This window comes from Mus caroli, chromosome 9, assembly GCF_900094665.2.
Source record: "Mus caroli chromosome 9, CAROLI_EIJ_v1.1, whole genome shotgun sequence".
Taxonomy (NCBI): Eukaryota; Metazoa; Chordata; class Mammalia; order Rodentia; family Muridae; genus Mus; species Mus caroli.
Genome location: NC_034578.1, coordinates 94,644,514 through 94,666,158, shown reverse-complemented (window position 1 = coordinate 94,666,158; position 21,645 = coordinate 94,644,514). Strand labels below are relative to the sequence as shown.

The 21,645-nt window shown below is 42.9% G+C and overlaps 1 protein-coding gene across 2 annotated transcripts in view; it reads left to right on the top strand.

Moving 5' to 3' along the window:
* The window catches only part of Pik3cb (phosphatidylinositol-4,5-bisphosphate 3-kinase catalytic subunit beta), a 104,077-nt gene that overhangs the window by 29,198 nt on the left and 53,234 nt on the right, over nucleotides 1-21,645 (top strand). For both annotated transcript variants that reach the window (XM_021171807.1, XM_029481349.1), the window contains exons 3-6: nucleotides 4,976-5,162; nucleotides 9,193-9,418; nucleotides 17,219-17,442; nucleotides 19,161-19,340. In XM_021171807.1, the coding sequence (XP_021027466.1) occupies nucleotides 5,010-5,162; nucleotides 9,193-9,418; nucleotides 17,219-17,442; nucleotides 19,161-19,340 (783 nt within the window). In that variant the 5' untranslated portion in view covers nucleotides 4,976-5,009. The remainder of the gene's footprint in view (nucleotides 1-4,975; nucleotides 5,163-9,192; nucleotides 9,419-17,218; nucleotides 17,443-19,160; nucleotides 19,341-21,645) is intronic.

The following is a 21,645-nucleotide window of genomic DNA, read 5'->3' as shown; positions in this document are numbered from 1 at the left end:
AACTCAGAAATCCACCTGCCTCTGCCTCCCGAGTGCTGGGATTAAAGGCGTGTGCCACCACGCCCGGCTTAAAATCAGTCTTTTAACTTCATTATAAATTTACTTTTTGTTTTGCATTTTGTTTGTGTACACATGCAATTTTTAAAATCACTTTAGAGAGATTTTACATAGCATTACAGTGCTTTAAAATTATTTTAAAAATGAAATGCTGATAGTAGTTATATGTAGTCCACTGTAGTTTTGCTGCAGTCAGGAGAATTACAGTGAGTTTGAGGCTAGCCTAGGTTACAAAGTGAAAACATGTTGGTAAAACAAAGTAACAAATTGGCTTAGTTTTCCTGCAGAGCAGAGTAAGTGGTGGAATGGGGAAGAGTCCTAGTAGCCTCTATCACTTAAAAGTCACCTCTGAAGGAAGCCTACAGGCTGCAGTAGCAGATACAGCCTTTGCTGCCAGTGTGCACGGTGTCTTCCAGTGGCTGGAGAGTAGGGCACACAGAGAGGATAATGACAAAGAATCCAGTTATCAGAGGAAGACAGGAAACCTCGCGCCACCAGGGATACATGATTAAAATAGTATGCTTAAGGGAAAAGGCCCACGATTTCCCAGACTGGGAGAAGGTGGGCCCTGGCGACATCTAGATGATCTGCGGAGAGCAGCGGAACCCTACTGTTTGCTCCTTTTCCTAGCTTCGAGCACACGTTTCCCTTCTCAGGAGGGCCTTTCTCTCTTAGAAACGATTTCTATTACTATCCACATGGTCCTCTGCCATCTTTTTGTTCCAGGACAGCAGAACCTGGAAGGCTGAGTGGGTGTCCCCCTGTATGTACCCAAGGCACACATAAAACAGTAGACTCACCTTTCTTCACACTTTATCATGGAAATAAGACATAACGTATCCTTTAATTTTCTTTCAGAGCTTCTTCTATCCTTTTCGGAGTTGTTTTGGTTGTGCTTGTTCACATGTGTACATGTGTGTTGGTTTCTCCTTCTTTCCTGATTTTAGAGAAGTACTTTAGTGGCTTAGCTGGCATGCTGCTGGGGAAGTGGAGGTCTCTATATTGTTCCTCTTTCTCCTGTGAACAGACACGGCTTGTGTTCTGTAATTCCTGTCCAAGGGTTCAGTGGGGCCAGTTGTCCCTGCTGTGTTCTGTACCCCTAAAGCTTCCCTGAGAAGTTGTCATACCTAAAAATATTTCTTGTTCTCAGCGTTAGATCTTATGCTTTCATACTTAAGATACAATGACCTGAGCTCTTGAAGACTTGGTAGCCCTGTGCAGACATTTCCTTTAAAGGAGGTGAGGGAAACATGGCTAATTGCTTGGAAAAATGAAAGACTACCCTTTCTGCTTCTGTCCCCGACTTCCGGGATAGGGCTGCCTCTGGGCGTTAGTTTTCTTACCTTTCTATGAGGAGAGTATGCCACTCTTAAGACTCCTCCTGAGCGGAAGCTCGTAGGCTTGGCTCTGCATGTAGTGCTTGCTCTCTGTGCAAGAAGAACGACAAGGCAAAGGAGAACAAAATGCTTTACTTTCAGTTTAGTAGCAGCAGTGGGAGGTGCAGTGCTGGGCCTTGAACCCAGAACCTCATGCATGCTAGGTAGGCCCTCCCACCATAATAATAGTTTCCTTCCTTCCTTCCTTCCTTCCTTCCTTCCTTCCTTCCTTAATAATTTTCTTTCTTTCTTTCTTTCTTTCTTTCTTTCTTTCTTTCTTTCTTTCTTTCTTTCTTTCTTTCTTTTTCTCTTTCTTTCTTTCTTTCTNTTCCTTCCTTCCTTCCTTCCTTAATAATTTTCTTTCTTTCTTTCTTTCTTTCTTTCTTTCTTTCTTTCTTTCTTTCTTTCTTTCTTTCTTTCTTTTTCTCTTTCTTTCTTTCTTTCTTTCTTTCTTTCTTTCTTTCTTTCTTTCTTTCTTTCTTTCTTTCTCTTTCCTTCCTTCCCTTTTTCTTTTATTCTTTTTCTCTTCTCTCCCTCTCCCTCTCTCTTTTTTCTGAGACAGGGTTTCTCTATGTAGCTCTGGCTGGCCTGGAACTAGCTCTGGCCTGGAAGAGAGATCTGCCAGCCTGTGTCTCCCAAGTGTTGGGGTTGAAGGTGTGTACCACCACTACCACCCAGCTGTGATAGTATTTTCTTAAAAGTATTTATTTTTATTTTAGTGGGAGGAGCTGCCCTTTTTGAGACAAGGTCTTTATTTCAAAGCTCTGGCTGTCCTGAAACTTGCTCTGTAGACCAGGTTAGTCTCAGACTCACAGATCTGCCTGCCTTTGCCTCCTGAGTGCCAGGATTAAAGGTGTGTGTTACCATGTCCTGTTTTACAAGTATTTTTCTTTGTTTGAGACATGGTTTTTCTGTGTAGCCATCTGTAGACCAGGCTGAGCTTGGACTCAGGGATATTCTTATTTCTGCCTCTTGGTTGCTGGGATTAAAGGCCTGTACAACCACATCTGCCTTAAAGTATTTCTAATAGGAACAAGGATGGTGATGTATGCCTGTAACCCTCATTTGGGAGGTGGAAGCAGGAGATGCTGGAATTCTAGGCTACTCTGCATCCTGTGAATCTGTGTCTCTCAAATAATATCTCCCCTTGTCTTGGGGATGGAGCTCTATGTGTAGTGCTTGCTTAGACTAGCCAAGGCTCAGGGGTTGATCACCAGCATTTGGAGAAATACAATTCTAGACATGATAATTCTAGCACTTGGGAAACTGAGATGGGAAGATTGGTTTGACTGTAAGGGCCAGCCTAGGCTAACATAGTACAGGGTTTTGGCCTCCCCAACCAGCCCCTTAAACCTAACCAAAGCAGAGCAAGCCAAGCCTCTACAAAGCAGATATGATGGCACACAATTGTTACCTAGTCCTATGGTAAACAGGAGGGTCTCCATTTTGAGACTAGCTTGGGCTCTATAGGACACCTTTTCAAGTGAAACCCTCATAGCTAAAAACACTTCGAGGGGACCTCTGCAGAAGCTTTCCCATTCCCACTTATTGTTAGGGTCCATTGGATGTGCTTGTAGCCAAGTAGCACACACAGACAGCAGTGTCCTAGACCTGAGTCAGTGTGGTTTCTAGATGTGTGTTTAAATTTGACATAGTGGTGACTTAAAGTGAACTTAAATAACTGGTGACGGTGACTAGTGACTTCCTGTGCTTTTTTTTTCTTTAACTTATTTTTTTTAAATATGTGTCTATGTGTGGATATATGTACATAATTTCAGATCCCTAGGAAGCAGAGGTGTTGGATCCCCTGAAGTTCCAGCCGTTCAAGCTGGGTGCTGGAATCAAACCCATGTCTTTTGTGAGAGCAGGAAGAAGGGGCAGCCACTCGAGTCATCTCCCCAGCCCTGTTTGCTGTTGTTTTTAATTTAATTTAATTTTTTAAAAGCCAGATCTCTCTGTATGTAGCTCAGGCTATTCTCAAACTCAATGCTTCTCTGATTTAGCCTCCAAGTAGTGGGATTCTAGACATGAGCCCCCATGACTGCCTTCCTTTGGTTATTTTATTTTAATTTTTTAAAATCTGATTTGTGTGTGTGTGTGTGTCTTCCCTAAGAGAAGATAGCTCATAGGAATTGGTTCTCTTTCCATGTGGGTCCTTATAGCTGGTCTTTGGCTACTTTGTGGGTTCTTTTTTTTTCTACCCTTGTCCACCCCTAACACTGGTTAGGGGAGGAAAAGGGATAGAGAGGAAAGGGGGTGCCATTAACTTTAACTACTTCCTTCTGATTAGGGGGGCATCAAGGCCCTTAGGGCAACTTTGATCTTTGTTCTTCCGTCTTCTTTGAGCATGACAATTTTTAAAACAACAACAACAACAACAAAACCATGAACAACTAACAACCCTGGCTCCTAGGGCCTAGCTAGCATTTATATATCCTCTGAAAAGTCCCCTGAATTCCAAATGTCACACAGTTGCAAAAACTATCTGCAGCTGGCAAAATCACACCCCTACTAGAGCACGAGGCAAATCATAGTCAGCTGTTGTAGACAATCTGAAGTAGCCCCAAATCCCACACCTAGGATTAAAATGAAAACATATTCTCATAATATTTCTTGTGTTTTTCAAAGAAACCAAAATTCTCATTATAGGTCTTGGTGCTGAGACAGCTCTCCATCCTCCTCTTTGCTTTTTTGTTTTTGTTTTTTTCGAGACAAGGTTTCTCTGTATAGTCCTGGCTGTCCTGGAACTCACTTTGTAGACCAGGCTGGCCTTGAACTCAGAAATCCACCTGCCCCTGCCTCCTGAGTGCTGGGATTAAAAGTGTTCGACACCACACCCGGCTCCTCTTTGCTTTTTTAAATACCACATTTAGGGGTCTGGAGTGAAGGCTCAGTGACTAAGAACATTTGCTGCTCTTCAAGAGGACCCAGGTTCAGTTCCCAGCACGATACTGGGGTGGCTTATGATGGCCTATAACTCAAACTCCAGATTTCATGCTTTTGGCCCCCATGGATACTGTCAATCATCCTGACATACTCCACCCCATTACTTAAAATCAGAAAAACAAACCATATTAAACTGGTCTCCTACTGCATTATTGTCTGTATAGAATAAGAATTAATTGTAGGAGCTGAATATGAATCAGAGGTTTGAGACAATTTTCTGCTCTTGTAGGAAGCCTGAATTTTGTTTCTAGCACCCAATTTGGAACAGCTGAAAATACTCTGTAACTGCTCCAGGGAACCCGAGAGCCTCCTAGCCTCTGTAGGCACTAAGCATGCACACATTCACTTAGGTACTCACATGCATACATAAGATAGAGATCTTTCTTAAAGAACTAATCATAGATAGGTAGTTTTCCATTTTCTGGAGTTTTGCTATGCTTTGCTGCTTTCTAGGCTTCCGTGTTGGGCTCAACTGATTCTCCTGCTCAGTGTCTCCAGTAGCTTAGGGCTAGAAGGACGGTCCAGCATGCCTGGATTGCTGTGCTTTATTGTAAAGATCGACCAATGGCTTATTGTTCCGTTTTCCTTGGTTCCAGGGCCCTGAGGTTATGAGTGTGCTTCCGCCCTATCATGCCTCCTGCTATGGCAGACAACCTTGACATCTGGGCAGTGGACTCACAGATTGCATCCGATGGCACCATATCCGTCGATTTCCTTCTGCCCACAGGGATTTATATCCAGTTGGAAGTACCTCGGGAAGCTACCATTTCTTATATTAAACAGGTATGTTTATATTAGAATTTCTCAGAATTTAGCTACTTTCTTTGTAATTTACTGGAAAAGACATTATAGAAAATAATGTAAATCATTGGTAAAGCAGAGAGACGTTTAACTTTCAGGCCATTGCATCTTTAAATTTTTGATATGTCCTATTTTTTATATAAACATGCTTAGTCTCCCACCTTTGTTTTTAACCTACATGTAACAGCAGTGTTAAGATTGGTAGTAATGACCGGGCGGTGGTGGCGGTGGTGCACACCTTTAATCCCAGCACTTGGGAGGCAGAGGCAGGTGGATTTCTGAGTTCTAGGCCAGCCTGGTCTACAGAGTGAGTTCCAGGACAGCCAAGGCTACACAGAGACACCCTGTCTCGAAAAACCAGGAAAAAAAAAATGGCAGTAACCATGGTGACATGCTATAGTCCCAGCCTTTAGTTCGGGGAGGCAGGGGATGAGGTATTGGAGGTTGGCCTTGCCTGCATAGTAAGTCCAAGGTCAGCCTGGGCTACCTGTGGACCCTGTTGTGGAAGGGTAAGAAAGCTAAGCCCATCCTGCTGTAACTCCTGACTTTTGAGCTTGTCATACTTCTTTTTTCTGTGCGATGTTTTGTCCCCACACCCAACACCCTTGTTATGAGCCAGAGGAAGAGTTGTCACTAAAAAAAAAACTGACCCGTGAAGCCCCCCACCCCCACCCCCGCCCAACAGAATTTTCCTCTGGCCCTGACTGGCTTAGAACTCATAGCTGACTGCCTCCCTTGGCCTTCCAAGTGCTAATGTGGGTGAGGGGGCAGGCACAGCAGTCCAAGGAATTTCATGTGTATGATTGCTACATGTATGGCTGTGCACCACATGTGCAGTGTCCATGGTGGCCAGAAGAGGGCATCAGATCTCTCAAGACTAGTGACAGATATTGTGAACTAATATGTGGGTGCTAGGACTCAAACTCTGGTCCTAGGGGACAATTTGTAGGTTTTGGTTCTCTCCCTCTACCATGTGGGTTTTGAGGAACCCAACACAGGCATTAGGCATGGTGGCCTGTGCCCTTATTCACAGAACCATCTGTCCTGTCCCAGAGTTGGGCTTTAACAAAGACTTCACTTTAAGACAGAAGTCTCACTGTAGTCTTGACTGGCTGGAGCTTTCTATGTAGAGTAGGCTGGCTTTGAATGCCACAGAGATCTGCTTCCTTCTGGTTCCTAAGAGCTGGGATTAAAGGCATGAGCTACCATGCTTGCCAAAGCGTGCTTGGGGTTGGAGGGTTCTTTTAATGGTGGATAATGAATCTAAATGAGATGACCAGATGGATCCTGGAGGAGGAGGGGCACACGTGGCAGGATTACAGTTGATAAGGGAAAGTCTAGATCTCAGGGCTGCAGGAAGTGAGCGCATCTTCACTGTAAGCACAGTTAATAGTTGTTTGCAGTCTGAGGAAATGCCTTGGGAGAGGCATGAGGCCCTGCCCAAGGTCATGTACTCTGGATCCCGAGGTCTGCTCCATTGCTGGTTTAAAATAAAAGACTTGATAACCTTCACTGCAAGCATTGCTGATTGTCCCTGTCAGAGAGCTGCATTGGTTTTTGTTTTCTTTTAATGGTATTTATGTGGGTGTGTCTTTGTGTGAGTTGTGTGTGGGGGGAGGGGCTGTGGGTACATGTGCAACCGTGCATGTGTGCAAGTCATAGGACAGCTCACAGGAGTTGGTTTTCTCATTTCCATCTCTGGGTTCTAGTGATTGAAGTCAGGCCATCGGATTTGTCATCAAGTGCCTTTCTCCAGGGAGCCATCTTGCCTACTTCCTACAGTGCACTTATTACAAGACTGCTAAGCAGGAAGGAAACTAACTAGGAACTACAGCTAAACCATAGACAACTAAGTGAGAGTTGCATAATAATCAGGAAAGTTGTGAGGTACATTTTATAATACGTGTTATAAAATGTAATAAGTATACATGAGAATTCTAAATTTGTGATTTCTAAAGTAGAAAATACATAATTTAGCTACTGCATTGCTACTGAGAGTGTCTATTGTTTGTTCCTTTTTGTTTTGTTTTGTTTTGTTTTGTTTTTGTTTGAGACAGTGTCACATACTCGCAGAGTCGTGTCCCTCCCTCCCCCCCAAACCTCCCACCTCCCAGTGCTAGGATTAAAGCCTGGCTATTTTGTTTTTGATAGTCTCTTGTAGCCTAGGCTGATCTCTACTTACTGTGTAGTTGAGGATGACCTTGAACTGTTCGTTCCTCCTGTCTTCTCTCAAGTACTGGAAATCAAAGGAGTGTGTGTATCCCCGTACCAGCTTTCTGTGTTTTTGGTCACCAGTGACAAGTGGGACATCTAATCTTTCCTGAGATTGAGTTAATCATTGACACTCTCCAGTTTTTTTTAATTAAGAGATATGTATGACATTAAGATTTACAATTTAGACATTTTTAGATTTTTTTATAGTTCAGGCTGGCTTTGAACTTTTATACAGCAGGACAATCTTGATTTCCTGATCCTCTTGACTCTGCTTCACATGCTGGAATTATAGGCCCATTCCACCACACTCTGCTCAATTGTTTCCTTGTTTTGTTTTGTTTTTGTTTTTTTATTCAAAGCTATTTTTAGGTATGTTAAATATCATTGGTTTTTAATTTTCATGGGCAATTTTCTTTGCATATTTTGTGTGCTGTTATATTACATAGGAATGTAGAACAATTCCCTATATAACCTATTTAATTTACTGTTTTGTATCGGCAAGGGAATGATCTATAATGGCTATACTATTGGTTTTGAATCAATGAGTTTATTAAGTATATAAATAGCAAACAAAAGTAAAAGAACAAATAACAAGTAAGTTAGCTATCAAAACATCACCTCAAGGCATAGAAACCCCAGGCAGCTGGGGAAGTCGCAGCAGTCAGGGAGCTCTGATGGAGGAGCTCCCACAGCTGAATTTCTGACTCCCGCTCTCGCTGCCCACCTCAAGGGTAACTCGAGGAACGCCCCATCTCCTAGCTGGTCTCAAGATCATGGCATTTTCTATTCTTGGGCTGTTTGGTTCTGAGTTAGGTGGCCAGTCCCATCCCTAAACAAGGCTCTAGGAATTACTTTTGAGACAAACAGATTTGAGTCTAAAATGGGGAAGGAACAACTCAGCTCTCAGAGCCAACTTCTCAGTGAGTTCAAATAGCACAGGACAACATAGCAATGCAATGCAATGCATATAACTCCTGTTTAAAAAAAGAGAGAGAGAAGAAAAACCATTTCACTAGGCGTGGTTGTTTATGTCTGTAATCAGATATCGGGGAGGATACTGAATGTTTGAGGCCAACTAAGCTATATATATATATATATATATTTTTTTTTTTTTTGAGTTCCAGGACAGCCTGAGCTTCCACTTGAGATCTAGTCCAAATTATATCCCCACTTAACAAAAAGAGAACCACTAATCTCTATGGCATAAATTCCCAAATTGGGTTTGTATTTGTTTTCATTAGCTTATTATGGTCTGTAATTCAGTTATCTGATCCTTACTACTAAACATTTAGCTTCTCTAGGAGTTGACTTTTTGCGAGTATTTATTTATTTATCTTATGTGTATGGGTATTTTGCCTGCATGTATGTCTGTGCATGACAAGCTGTGCAGTGCCTGCAGAGGTCAGAAGAGGGCTTAGATGCCCTGGGACTGGAGTTTCAGAAGGCTGTGAGGAGCAACTGGCGGTTGAACCCAGTTGCTCCTGAAAGAGCAGCCAGTGTTCTTTTTCTTTTTTCCCTTTTTCTTTTTTTCCAAGGTAAGTGTCTATGTAACAACCCTGACTGTCCAGGATCTCTCTGAAAACCAGGCTGGCCTTGAACTCACAGAGATCCACATGTCCTTGCTTCCCAAGTGGAGAGATTAAAGGTGTCCCCCTGTCTCAGCCAGTGTTGCTGATTGCTGAATCGTGTCTAACTGCACGAGTTTTGACTTTTGCAGGCTGGCAGTGGGCATGGTTGTATTTGTTTCTCTGTGCGTGTGTGTCAGCGCTGCAGATAATGTCTTACTGTGTCCCCGCAGATGTTATGGAAGCAAGTTCACAACTACCCGATGTTTAACCTCCTCATGGACATTGACTCGTATATGTTTGCATGTGTGAATCAAACTGCTGTATATGAGGAGCTGGAAGACGAAACACGAAGACTTTGTGATGTCAGACCTTTTCTTCCAGTTCTCAAACTAGTGACTAGAAGCTGTGACCCCGCAGAAAAATTGGACTCAAAAATTGGAGTTCTTATAGGAAAAGGTAACTCATAAGTTTCCAGTATGCAATGCTAGCTTTATCTTTGTTCTATGTGTTAGCATGCAAGTATCTCCTGAGGCATCATCTTCAATAGTTAGTCCATGGGTTGGAGAATAAGGTCTGTGCAGAACTGAAGGCTGAATGTTATGACACAGCTCGGGCTATGTGATGTTGCCTCTGCACCCAAGGGCCTGCATTTCATGTTCCTTTCTTTACTACTGGCTTATTTTTCTTTTATACAAGTATTGGTCTTCAATTTACCTCAAGTAATCTGGGAAATTCTCCAATACACGGTCTTCGATAATGGCCTCGATTGGTTTTTGTCTCACTGTGTAGACCAGCTGAGGTCTTGGAATTGCTGTTCACTGAGTGTGATCCTGCATTCATTTAATGTAGCACTCTGTGAGGTCGAGGCCAGACTGGTCAACACAGCAAGTTACAGGCCAGCCAGGGATACATAGTGAGACCCTGTCTCAGACAGACAGACAGATTAAAATTGCTCTCCTCCTGCCTCAGCCTCAAGGGTACAGATATTAGCGGCTTGCACACCTTTCTTGGCTGAGAAACTCTTTCCTAATAGGTGACTTTTATTTTTTTATGAACTGCCTATAAATACCCTAATTGTTTACCAATTAAGACCGTAAGTTGATTAATGTTTCTATAAATTAACTCACGTTCTTAGCAAATTTTTGTTCTTTTACTGAAGTTATTTTTAATTAGAAGCTATCTTTGTATCAAATAAAGATATATGCACAATCCTTAAATTATTTCTAGGGGCTGAAGCTATCACTCAGGTGGTAGAATGCTTGCCTAGGATGCATGAATCCCTGAGCCCATCCAAGCAAGCAAACAGTAATGTGTGCTGGAAGGGTCAGGAGTTCACAGTCATCCTCAGCTGCATGCAAGTTGGAGGCTCCCAAGGGCCTCCTTTGACAAGACCCTGTCAAAACACGAAAAAAATTTCTGGAGAAAATTAAGGACACAGAGGGATTAATTCTCTCTTGCTATACAAATCTTAACAGACAAGATTTAATGTCTATCCACATCTTGCTTTAGAGAAAGTGCTGATCCGACTTAGGAACTACACGCACGGGGTTACTTAGGATAGGGCTTTGAGGATTAATCCCGAAGCAGGAAGTCTGTGGAGCTTCTTGAGTTTGATTGACACCCTGCTTGGGTGAGATTAACTGCAGCAACACAGCTCAGTGCCACACCTTCAAGTTAACTTTTCTCTGGGGGCAGAAGTAAGGTGCTTAGGTAGCACCTCAATTTTTTATTACATCTATCTATCTATCTATCTATCTATCTATCTATCTATCTATCTATCTATCATCTATCTATNTCTATCTATCTATCTATCTATCTATCTATCTATCTATCTATCTATCATCTATCTATCTATCTATCTATCTATCTATCTATCTATCTATCTATCTATCTTGTCTGTCTGCCTGCCTGCCTGCCTGCCTGCCTATCTGTCTGTCTGTCTGTCTGTCTGTCTGTCTATCTATCTATCTGTGTGTGGGTATTTGCTTAACTTAGCCTGCTTCTGTCTGTCTCTCCCTGTCTCTCTGTGTCTCTGTCTATGTCTCTGTCTCTCTTTTCTCTCTGTTTCTGTCTCTCTGTCTCTGTGTATGTGAGAGAGAGGGAGAGGAAGAAAGGGGGGGAGAGAGAGAGAGAGAGAGAGAGAGAGAGAGAGAGAAAGGAAGGAAGGAAGGAAGGAAGGAAGGAAGGAAGGAAGGAAGGAAGGAAGAGGGAGAGAGAGTCATAGGACAAGGTTTTTGCTGGTTTCCCACCAAGTACATTCTGGGGATTGAACTCCAGTCTTCAGGCTTGGTGGTCAGCCTCTTCATCCACTAAGCTACCCTGTAGGCCCAAATCTCAGATATGGATTAACTAGCCACCACTAACTGTCCTAAGCTTGCTAAATTTAGCAAATAAAAATATAGGAGATAGAAGTATTTCATAGAGTATAATATACTTGGGCTAAAATATGTCTTCAGGATTTATCTATGGTGTGATTGAGCAGAGCTGTCTTTTCGTCTTGCAGCCTTTACCCACCCAGTACAGTGCCAGGGTGTGAATATAAAGCAATAGGCTATATTTCATGCACTGTCTTTTGACTTACTGCATCTGTATTTTGTGTCATGTGCTCTGCAAGTTGATCAAGATATAAACAATATATATAGCACAAATTAAGCAGTTTATATGCTTAGCTGTCTATAAATATTGCTTCCTAGGGGATCTGGAAATTCTTTGAGATCCCACACTGAAAGTTTTTATGTAGAAGTCTGTGTTTCAGAGCAAGTCCTCATACCTAACAGTCGGTGTCTGCAGTTGCTGCTCTGTCCATAGTGACTGTATCCAGGGCTGGGTGAGGTCATGCCTCCTGAGAAAACAATAAACAATTACTTCAGTTTAACTTCAGGAACAAGGTTGCTCCCTCCTCTGTCCAAAGAAAACAATAGAACTTTTACAGCAGAATGGCCCTGGGCAGGCTAAAAATACCATTTCCTCCAGGATGGTGTGCTTGATATTTCTTTACTGTTTATTCTAAATAATTATTTACCGAGTAGGTCTTTGTGCTCCGACTGCTCCCTCCCGTGAAAGGGCATGCTCCCATGCCTTGCCTTCCACAGCACCCAGGAAAGCAGACGCACAGGCAGACGGTTTATCAGCAGTCTCAAGAGACTGTTTGAGTTGGGTCTGGTTTTGGAGATTTGTGATCTCAGCTGCTTCGGAGGCCAGGGAGGGAAGATCACAAGTTGAAGCCTCAAAGGCAGTCTTGCAATCTGGTGAGCCGCTGTCAGAATAAGCATCTAAGAAGAGAGCTGTGAGTGTGCTTTGGTGTAGAGTACCGGCTTGATGTGCTGGGCCCTGAGTTCAGTCCCAAGCACCATCGCCGCTCAGTGCCCCTCCCTCACCAGCTCTGGGTTTTGTTCTGTTTGAGACTGGGTTAACTATCTTGCCCAGGCTGGTCTCCAGTTCTTGGCCTGATTGAGCCCCATGGCTATACTCAGTAGTGCTGGATGAGTCTTATCACTTGCCAGCTTGCCTGGCAGTCTGTAGAATTGTAGCAATATTTTTAGTGTGATCATAGTGTTTTCTTGTGCCTTTTAAGTATAATATTTGCTATATGTCATGCACTGTTTTCTGTCATTTTCCTAAGAGAAAGTATATGGAAAGTTAGATTTAAACTTACTTAGCTTAAGTTATTAATGACATTTGTCCTCTGCCAGTGTTAGTCCTAGGAAGCAATCCCAAACCTTCATAAAAGAGAGAAAGAAAAAAAGAAAGAAAGAAGGAATAGTGTGTTTCCCCAGTAAGACTTTTTTTTTTTTTTGGTTTTTTGAGACAGGGTGTCTCTGTGTAGCCCTGGCTGTCCTGGAACTCACTCTGTAGACCAGGCTGGCCTCGAACTCAGAAATCTGCCTGCCTCTGCCTCCCAAGTGCTGGGATTAAAGGTGTGCACCACCACCGCCTGGCTCCAATAAGACTTTCTTGTAGAAAACCTTTTTTTTTTTTTTTCCATTTGCAATTGGTTATCAGATGGAGATAGCTTCTTGGTTAGGGATGGGGGCATGTGTCCACCTCTCCTTTCAGTTATAGGACCCCATCTGGTGCAGACCCGTGTAGGCCCTGTGCATGTTGCCTCGGTCTCTCTGAGTTCATTTGTGATTCAGTCTTGCTTTTTGGAAAGCCTGGTTTCCTTGGTGTCTTCCATCCCGTCTGGCTCTTAGACTTTTCCACTGGGTTTTTTTCCCCAAATTTTCCTGAGTCCCGAGGTGAGGGATTTTATAGAGACATACTGTTTAGGGCTGAGTGCTCCAAGGTCTCTCACACTGTCAGGCTGTGGGTCCCTGCATTTGTTCCCATCTGTCTCAGGGGAGGCTTCTTTGACGATAGCTGGGCAGAGCTGATCTATGAGTATAGCAGAATATCACACGGAGTCATTTTATTTCGCCGTTCCTTTAGGAGAGCAGTAGTATTTGGTTTTTCCCTAGGTCCTTGGACTTTTTAGGTACAAGTTTTTAGTCACCCGAGCAGTGCCGGGTAGGGATCCATGTCATGAAGTGCACTAGCTTGCCTTGCAAACAGGACGCCATTATAGACTGTCGGGTTTGTAGCTGGTGTTCAGCTTTCTCCTTTGGGAGCATGCAGAGTGCTTTCTAGTACAGGGTCTTACTGTGCCACCCAGGCTGACCTGGAATTAGCTTATGAAGACCTTGCTGCTCTTAAATTTGAGATCTTACTGCTTTAAACTTCGAAATTCCTCAGATTAGACAATTGCCACTGCCTGACTGCTCTTCCCTAATTTACTACTGCTGCTACTACAACTACAACTACATCATCATCATCACAGCAATAGTAATTTAAAAAAAAAAAAAAGGTCTGAGTCTCACTGTCTAGCAGGCCATAGCTCATTGTGTAGACCAGGCTTGTCTCGGGCTCACAGAGCCCCACATGCTTTTGCCTCATAAGAATTTCACCACACTTAACCTTAGCTTTAAATTTAAAAAACAAATTGTTGTTGTTGTTTTGTCAATGTATGGATTTGTCCATGGAGAGTGCACAGGCAGAGGTTGAGGACAATCTGGAAAGTTGCTTCTCTCTGTCCCCTCTGAGTCCCAGGCATTGCATGTCTACCCTGTGTGCAGCAAGCCCTGAGGGTGCGTGTGATTGTTGTTGCGCGTGTGGAGGTCAGAGAGCAAATTGTAGGAGTCCATTCTCTCCTTCCTCCATGTGAGTTCCAGGAATCAACTTTAGCTATCAGCCTTGCATCTTTACTTAAGTATATTTTACTGAGCCATCTTGCTGGCCTCCAAACTTCATTTTTGAAAGATTTTTGCAGTGGTTCTCAAAATTCAGGAAGCATTACTTTATATAAAGAACATACATAGCCCAGGTGTGGCCTTTAGTTTTAGCACTGGTGGGCAGAAGCATCAGAGGAGATCTTTGTGAGCTTGAGGCCAGCCTGGTCTACATAGTAAGTTCCAGGACACCTATCACTACATAGAGAGACTCCCTTCCAACAAACAAACAATAACAACAATAAAACACTGAGCAAATGCTTGGACTCTCCGAACTTGGGCGACAGAGACAAGAGGATCCTGCAGGCTTGTTGGCTACCCACTCTAGCTCAGTAAGTGAGCTCCAGAACAGTGAGGTCCTCTCAAAGGAAGGGACAGGGTGTTGCTGAGAATAACGCATGACCTTGTCTGTTGGTCCCAACCTGTATATATGTACGCATACGTGCATAAACCCTCACACATGCATTAAAGAAGACGTTATTACCAACTCAGCAGAGATTTCCGTACTTCGATGTATGTTGGATCTTCATACTTGGAATTGTAGCCATGTTGTATGAAACTCACGGTTGGAAGTAATGGACCAGTAGGCAGATTCTAGTGTGCGGTGGATGCATCTCCCAGTCACCGAGGCCGAGGCAAGGGTACTGGTGAGTGAGTGAGGCTGCTGGGGCGTCTGATGCTAAACAGGCGCTGAGGAGGGGTCTGCACATGAAGGGGTTATAGGAAAGTGAGCAAAAGGGAGTGAGAGCTGAAAGGTGGCCTTCTGAAGAAGAACAAGAATTGATGGTGGTTGTTGAAAGAGGCCTCCAGGATAAGCAGCAAAGTCTATTAGGTATATAGTAGCTCAGAGTAGGGAGTGTCCCTCCTCCCCCCACTTCCTTTTTATGTGTCATTATAACAAAAGACAGCAAGATGCAGCCTCATCAGGACCAGCACACTGCTTTATAGTGATCAGCATTTGTCTTGCTGGTTTACTTTGTGATGGACCATCAAGAATAGCTTCACAACCAGTAGTTACACCATCATCTCTATCGGATCCTGTGAAATGTTTGAGCTTGAAAGACATGGAAGATACCAAACCTGCTACAATGCCTTAAATTCCATGTGTAATTTCAGGGGAACAAACAGACCCTGGATGTTAATCTGTGTAGAAGGAGTCATTTTATCTTGGCTGAGCTGGAAATGTTTTTCCTGATAATGTAAGAGAATGGGAAAAGTTAAACATTCACAGGAGAAAACCTCTCCGAAGGGAACAATGACATTTGAGAGGCCCGTTAACTGAACGCTGTGAACTGGGATACTACTGTCTTACCTGAGAGCCAAGTCCTCTGGAGTTCACTTTAATCTGGGCTCTAGGAACATCCTCATGGCCCAGATAATGGCTTAGACTCTCATCCCATTTCTGTTCCCTGGGAAATTTTTAAAAAGTTAAATTATGGGTATTTGGGTTTGTGTATGAGAGTGGAGGCTAAAAGAAGGTATCAGGTTCTCTGGAGCTGGAGTTATAGGTGGTTATAAGAGTCAGCAAAGTAGGGGCTGAGAGCAAGCTTGGGTCTGCCTCTGCAAGAGCAGTGTATACTCTTAGCAGCTGAACTATATTCCCCAGCCCCATTCTAGGAAATTTCCTATTAAAAGAATTTAAATGGGAAGTAACATGATCAGATTTGTATTTTAGAAAACTTGTGCAGACTAAGATTAGAGAGATTAGGCTGGCAAGGCCAGCCACTGGGTGAAGACACTAGAGATTAAGTCTCACAGTCTGAGGTAAATTCCCAGGACCCACATGGTTGAAGGAGGTAGTGGCTTCCACAGACCGCCTTTTAACGTGTGTGTGTGTGTACATGTGTCTGTACCCTTTCACTAAATGAATAAACATATAACTTTTTAAAAGTTTTCAACTAAGGAATCTGTGGGAAATGTGTGACATCACCCGAGGGAGAGATGCTGAGGACTAGGATTGAGTTAATGGCTGCAGAAACAGACAGGTAGACACTTTGAAGACATGTAGAAGGTATTTTAGAGCTGGGTATGGTAGTGCATCCAGCAGTCTTAGCAGGCAGGCCAAGATATAAGGACTGCCTTCAATTTGAATTTGAGAGCAGCCTAGGCTGTGGTAAAACCCTGTCTCGAATATTCCCCCACACCCGCATAGCCCATAGAAAGAGGTGGAGCAGACATAGTGAGGAGGCTGGTTTTTTGCTGGTGGATACTCCTTTCTCTCTCCTCCCCTGTTAATCTATTATCCACGAGTAGAAGAGTGTTAACAGTGCACTCTAAGAAGCTCCCATTGTAGGCGGCAAGATGTTATCACCTGCAGAATTCTTGCTCACAAACCATGCACAAGTTACCTCCTCCCCCAGCTCTTCATAATGTTTTGTGTTGGATCACATTCATCGCTATCCTGGGGCATATGTGGCTGTTTACACATGCCTGCTGGGGGTGGTGGGGGTGGTGTCCAAATGTTTCTGCTAAAACATTCATAGCTAATTTATAGTAATTTTTTTTTACAGGTGTAAGACTGTCCAGGAAAATCTATGGCTCTTTTATAATGTGGTTTAAGATTGTGTATTATGAATTTCATTTTTTATTATTACATTTTTACTTTTGTGAGTGCAGTATGCCATAACTATGTTCATGAGTGTCTGAAACTGGTAGTGGCTCTCCTGCCTCCACTCCCAAATTTTCTCAGTATTACAGGTGTGCACCTTCAATCCCAGTTTTGATGGTTGTAAGATTAATAACCCACCTATATTTCTCCATAATGTTTTAAATTTGTGTGTTCCAGAGATTCAACAGCATGTATATTTTATATGTGAGACCCATTTTATCTGTGTTAGTTTGTCATCTTTCATGGTAGTTTCCTGCCTAGTTTTATCTGCTTGGTAAAAGACAAAATCCAAGTTAGTTTGTATTGAAGATATTTTGTGTTCTTTTTTTTTTTTTTTAACTATTTTTAACTATGAAAAATGTAACATTCACAAAATTTCTTTAGGTCTTCATGAGTTTGATGCCTTGAAGGATCCCGAAGTAAATGAATTTAGAAGAAAAATGCGCAAATTCAGTGAGGCCAAGATTCAGTCTCTGGTGGGGTTGTCTTGGATCGACTGGCTAAAGCACACGTATCCGCCTGAGCACGAGCCGTCCGTCCTGGAGAACTTGGAAGATAAACTTTATGGAGGAAAGCTGGTTGTGGCTGTGCACTTTGAAAATAGCCAGGTAGTGTTTGATATAATATTTGTATTATCTTGTAATGAGCCTCTGATTTTATCTGACTACCACTGCATTCTTAGAAGTGCTTCTTGCTTAGAAAGCACTACTGCAAAGAAAGAAAACTTGCAGAGTCAATAGACTTAGTTTGTAATTGTGTGGGATTGTGATAGCCTTTGTACAAAAGTTCTTGACGTGTTACAATAGTGTTTTAGAGTTGTCATTTTTAGAGTTGTCAAACCACTTAATTGCCTTTTAAAGTTGTAAAAGAAAGAAAACATTGAAAGAGGCGTTTGATTTTCACTTTACTGTGTGTGTAGGAGTGTTTTCCCTACATATATGTGTACTACTTCCATGCCTGTGGTCCACAGAGGCCAGATAGCTTTGGATCCTTTAGAACTGGAGTTACAGACGGTTGTGAGCTGCCTGCCATGTGGGTGCTGGAAATTGAACCCAGGTTCTTCTGAGAAGCAGCCAGTGCTCGCCACTGCTGAAACTGCTCTCTGGCTTCTAAAAGAGATGCTTTAAATGGGGGACGGGGGGAAGCCTAGTTACATGATTTTTCTCCTCTCCCCTCTCCCCTTCCCCTTCCCCTCCCCCACCCCCTCCCCCTCCTCTTTGTCAGGTCCCATGAAATGGCCTTTAACATTTGATCCTGTCTTCTGTCCCTATTGCTGGCATACAGGGGTACATCCTAGCTTGGTTTATACAGCATTGGGGTTTGAATCCATGGCATGACATCTGCCAGGCAGACACTTGGACTGAAACTCCACTGTTGTTTTATTTGATGGTGTTTGCTTGTGTAGCTCAGAAGTAGAATGTTTACACACAAGGCCATAGGTTCAAACCCTAGCACTTTTCTTCCCCTTCCTGTCCCCACAGTTGGACAGAAATCATTAATTGATAGGTTAATCAGCAATAAGGTATGGATCTTTTCATACCAGCACATGCTTTTTTTGTCTCTGCTGGGCATCAAGCCTAGGCCATGGCACAGGAGTGTACACCTGTTATTCCAGAGTCAGAAACAGGCACATCTCTGAGTTCGGGACTACCCTGGATTACAGAGTGAAAACTAGGACAGCCAGGGCCACACACAGAAACCCTGTCTCCAAAACTGAAAGCAAAACAAACCAACGACAATAACAAGCCAGGCCATCATGGTAGGCCTGTGGGCTGCTGCGGAGCTTTACCAGGATCCCAGGTTTTGTAATAATTAATTGGACACTATCCATTGACCTATTATCTGAGAGTAAACTTCAGCTAATTTTTGGTTTGGGTTTTTAGAAACAAAACAAATGATTATGACATTTAAATAATATGTTTGCATAAAGAAAAAAATGTTATATATATCACATTTGTTTTATTTTCATAAAACTCGGAGTCTCCTCGGGTAATATATTTTTTAAATGACCAGTAAATATTTCTATTAGCAAAGACTCCAAACCAAAGAATAAGCCTAGTATCCAAAGTATTCAGGCTGGCCCAGAACTCCTGAGCCTCTGGCTCTACTGCCTAAACTCCGGGACTATAGGAGAATGCCACTATACCCAGCAACTTTAGCTGAATAGTAATCTTACCTTCGGAGCGGAGCTGTGATTCTCAGAATGCAATAACGTTACTTCTAAATTATCAGTGTGTAAATGTTTAGCATATAGAACATTTGAGCACACTTGTGTTTTCCCGGCAAATATAAAATGTATCACACTTTCTGCCTTCCCTCTTTTTAGGATGTATTTAGTTTTCAAGTGTCTCCCAATTTGAATCCTATAAAAATAAATGAATTGGCAATTCAGAAACGCCTCACTATTCGTGGGAAGGAAGATGAAGCTAGCCCCTGTGACTATGTGTTACAGGTCAGTGGGAGAGTGGAGTATGTGTTTGGCGATCATCCACTAATTCAGTTTCAGGTATGTATAGTGACTGACTGTGTACATAGACACCTTTACCTTCCAGATCTTTAAGGAAGTGCCTGTAGCTGACTGACCATTTGGAACCTACAGAAAACTTTACAGAATTATATAATAAACATCTGTTACTGGACCCTGCTCCTAGGTGATCCTTACTAAAGTTTTGGCAAGTCTCTTTTTCCTCGCAGTTCTGTTTGCTTTGGACAGTGATTGCACGTGTGAGTTTGTCTGCGTTCTTGCACTCTGCTAGTGGGTTAGTTCAGTGCTTCACATTATTTTCCTGCAGCATGGGATTCTAACTGTGTTATGTATAGCTGCTTATTAGTTTTTTATAAACATATTTGAGAGTTATATTCTGGAGGAAGTGTAAAAAAAAACCAACAACCCTACTTGTTGAAATAGATACTTACAAGCATCTCATAGAAAAAGTAAAGGTTTTTAAAGGGCGACTTAGCAGTAAAGGTGATTACTGAGCCCTGCTGAGATTGAGTCTGTTCCCAGGAACTGCTGAAAAGGTGGACAGAAAGGACGGACTCCACTGAGTTGTCCTCTCACCTCCACAGCCCCCACACATGCATTACACACACGCACACAGACATGCGCGCGCGCGCGCACACACACACACACACACACACACACACACACACACACACACACTAATAATACCTTTTAAAAAGAAAAGGATTCTTTTAGTTTTTTGTTTCTGTTGTTGTTTCTGGGTATTGAGCCCAGGCCCTTCTGTAATTTGAGCATGTGCTTTTCCCACTATCTTATTACCTCGAGATTTCTTCACCAGAAGGTTTGGGTTTGTCATCAAGGAACTTAAAAAATACTGTATTGATTTGGAAACTGAAAGGTGGTTGTTATAGGAGCAGTAACTGAAAAGGGGCCAAGCTACATACAGATCAGTAGAACAGTTTAAAGCCTAGGGTAGGTGGGTTAGTTGGTTGGTTGGTTGGTTGGTTGGATTCTGTTCCATTTTGTGGTAGTGTTAGGTTTTTGAGACCAAGGTTCCACTCTATAGCCCACAGGGATATAATCCTGCTCCAGCCTCCAGCTATTGAGCTACACACATGAGTTAGCTCTTGTCAGGAGTGTGGAGGGGCCACATATTGAGTGATGTCTGTATGAAAAGAAAGTTTTGAAGCCAGGTGTAGCAGTGTGTTCATGCTCCTAGCAGTGGAGAGGCAGAGGCAAGAGGTCTGGAGTCAACAACCAGACCAGGCTATTCGATCCCTTATTTCAAGTGTCCAAAGAGAAAACAGGTTGAGATGCATTTAACAGGTAACAGAATTTTATACTGTCTTGTCTGCTAAGGTTGTGGCGTGTCCTCTTGTTCAGGAGGAGACCTAGGATAGGACAGCTTATGTGCACAGCTTTGGGGTAGCGAGCAATTGAGCTCTGGCTGAGCAGGAAGAAAGCAAAAGTTTGAGGTGAGCAACCTGGAGGCCCTTCTTCTCCTCCCGGTCTGTCGTCTTGTACAAGACATCCTCCATCAGGCTAGCACAGAGCAAGCTGGATCAAGCGTTGGATCTATAGAAGGAGTTTATTTTCAGAAATTCATGAGATTTATACATATATATTTGTAATCTTAAAAGTAGGAATGGATCTTTGTTTGTTTTTTAATTTATCTTTTGTGGAGCCTCCTGGTTTTATGAAAATAAAACATTAGACTGAAAGACCGGAAGGTCTTTCCTGGGTAAACTGCTGGTAGTGCTTGCCTAGAATCCTGTGCTGCAAAAGGGCCACGTCAAGCATCCTCTGGAGTGAACCACGTAAGCCATTCCTGGCTGATTGGCCAGCATGTAACTTGGGCATCAGATATATAGATTTATATATAGATTCATATTTGGGTCTAAGAGATACGAGGTGTGTAAGTTAGCCCTTCTGCTTTTCATGGCCACAACCTGTGAAATGGAACTTGGTCTCTTGAAGACTATTATTAAGAATAACCACAATGTAAGTATCTCTCTCCATTCCTAGGTAATTGGGTACTCAGTTAACAGTGGCTGTTTTATGTGGGTTTTTGCTGTTGATGGCTTGTTTGATGATAACAATTGGACAGGGTCTCTTGCACCTGCTAGGCAATGATCTGAATTCCATCCTTGGTCCGTAGTCTTCAGAGACAGGGCCTCTTGCTCATACTGAGCAATGATCTGAATTCCATCCTTGGTCCGTAGTCTTCAGAGACAGGGCCTCTTGCTCATACTGAGCTGAGCTACTGTTTCCTTACGCTGACCTCAAGCTTGTGGCCCCTGGGTTTAGTTTCCTAGCAGTACACCACAAGGATGCATCAGCGTGCTGT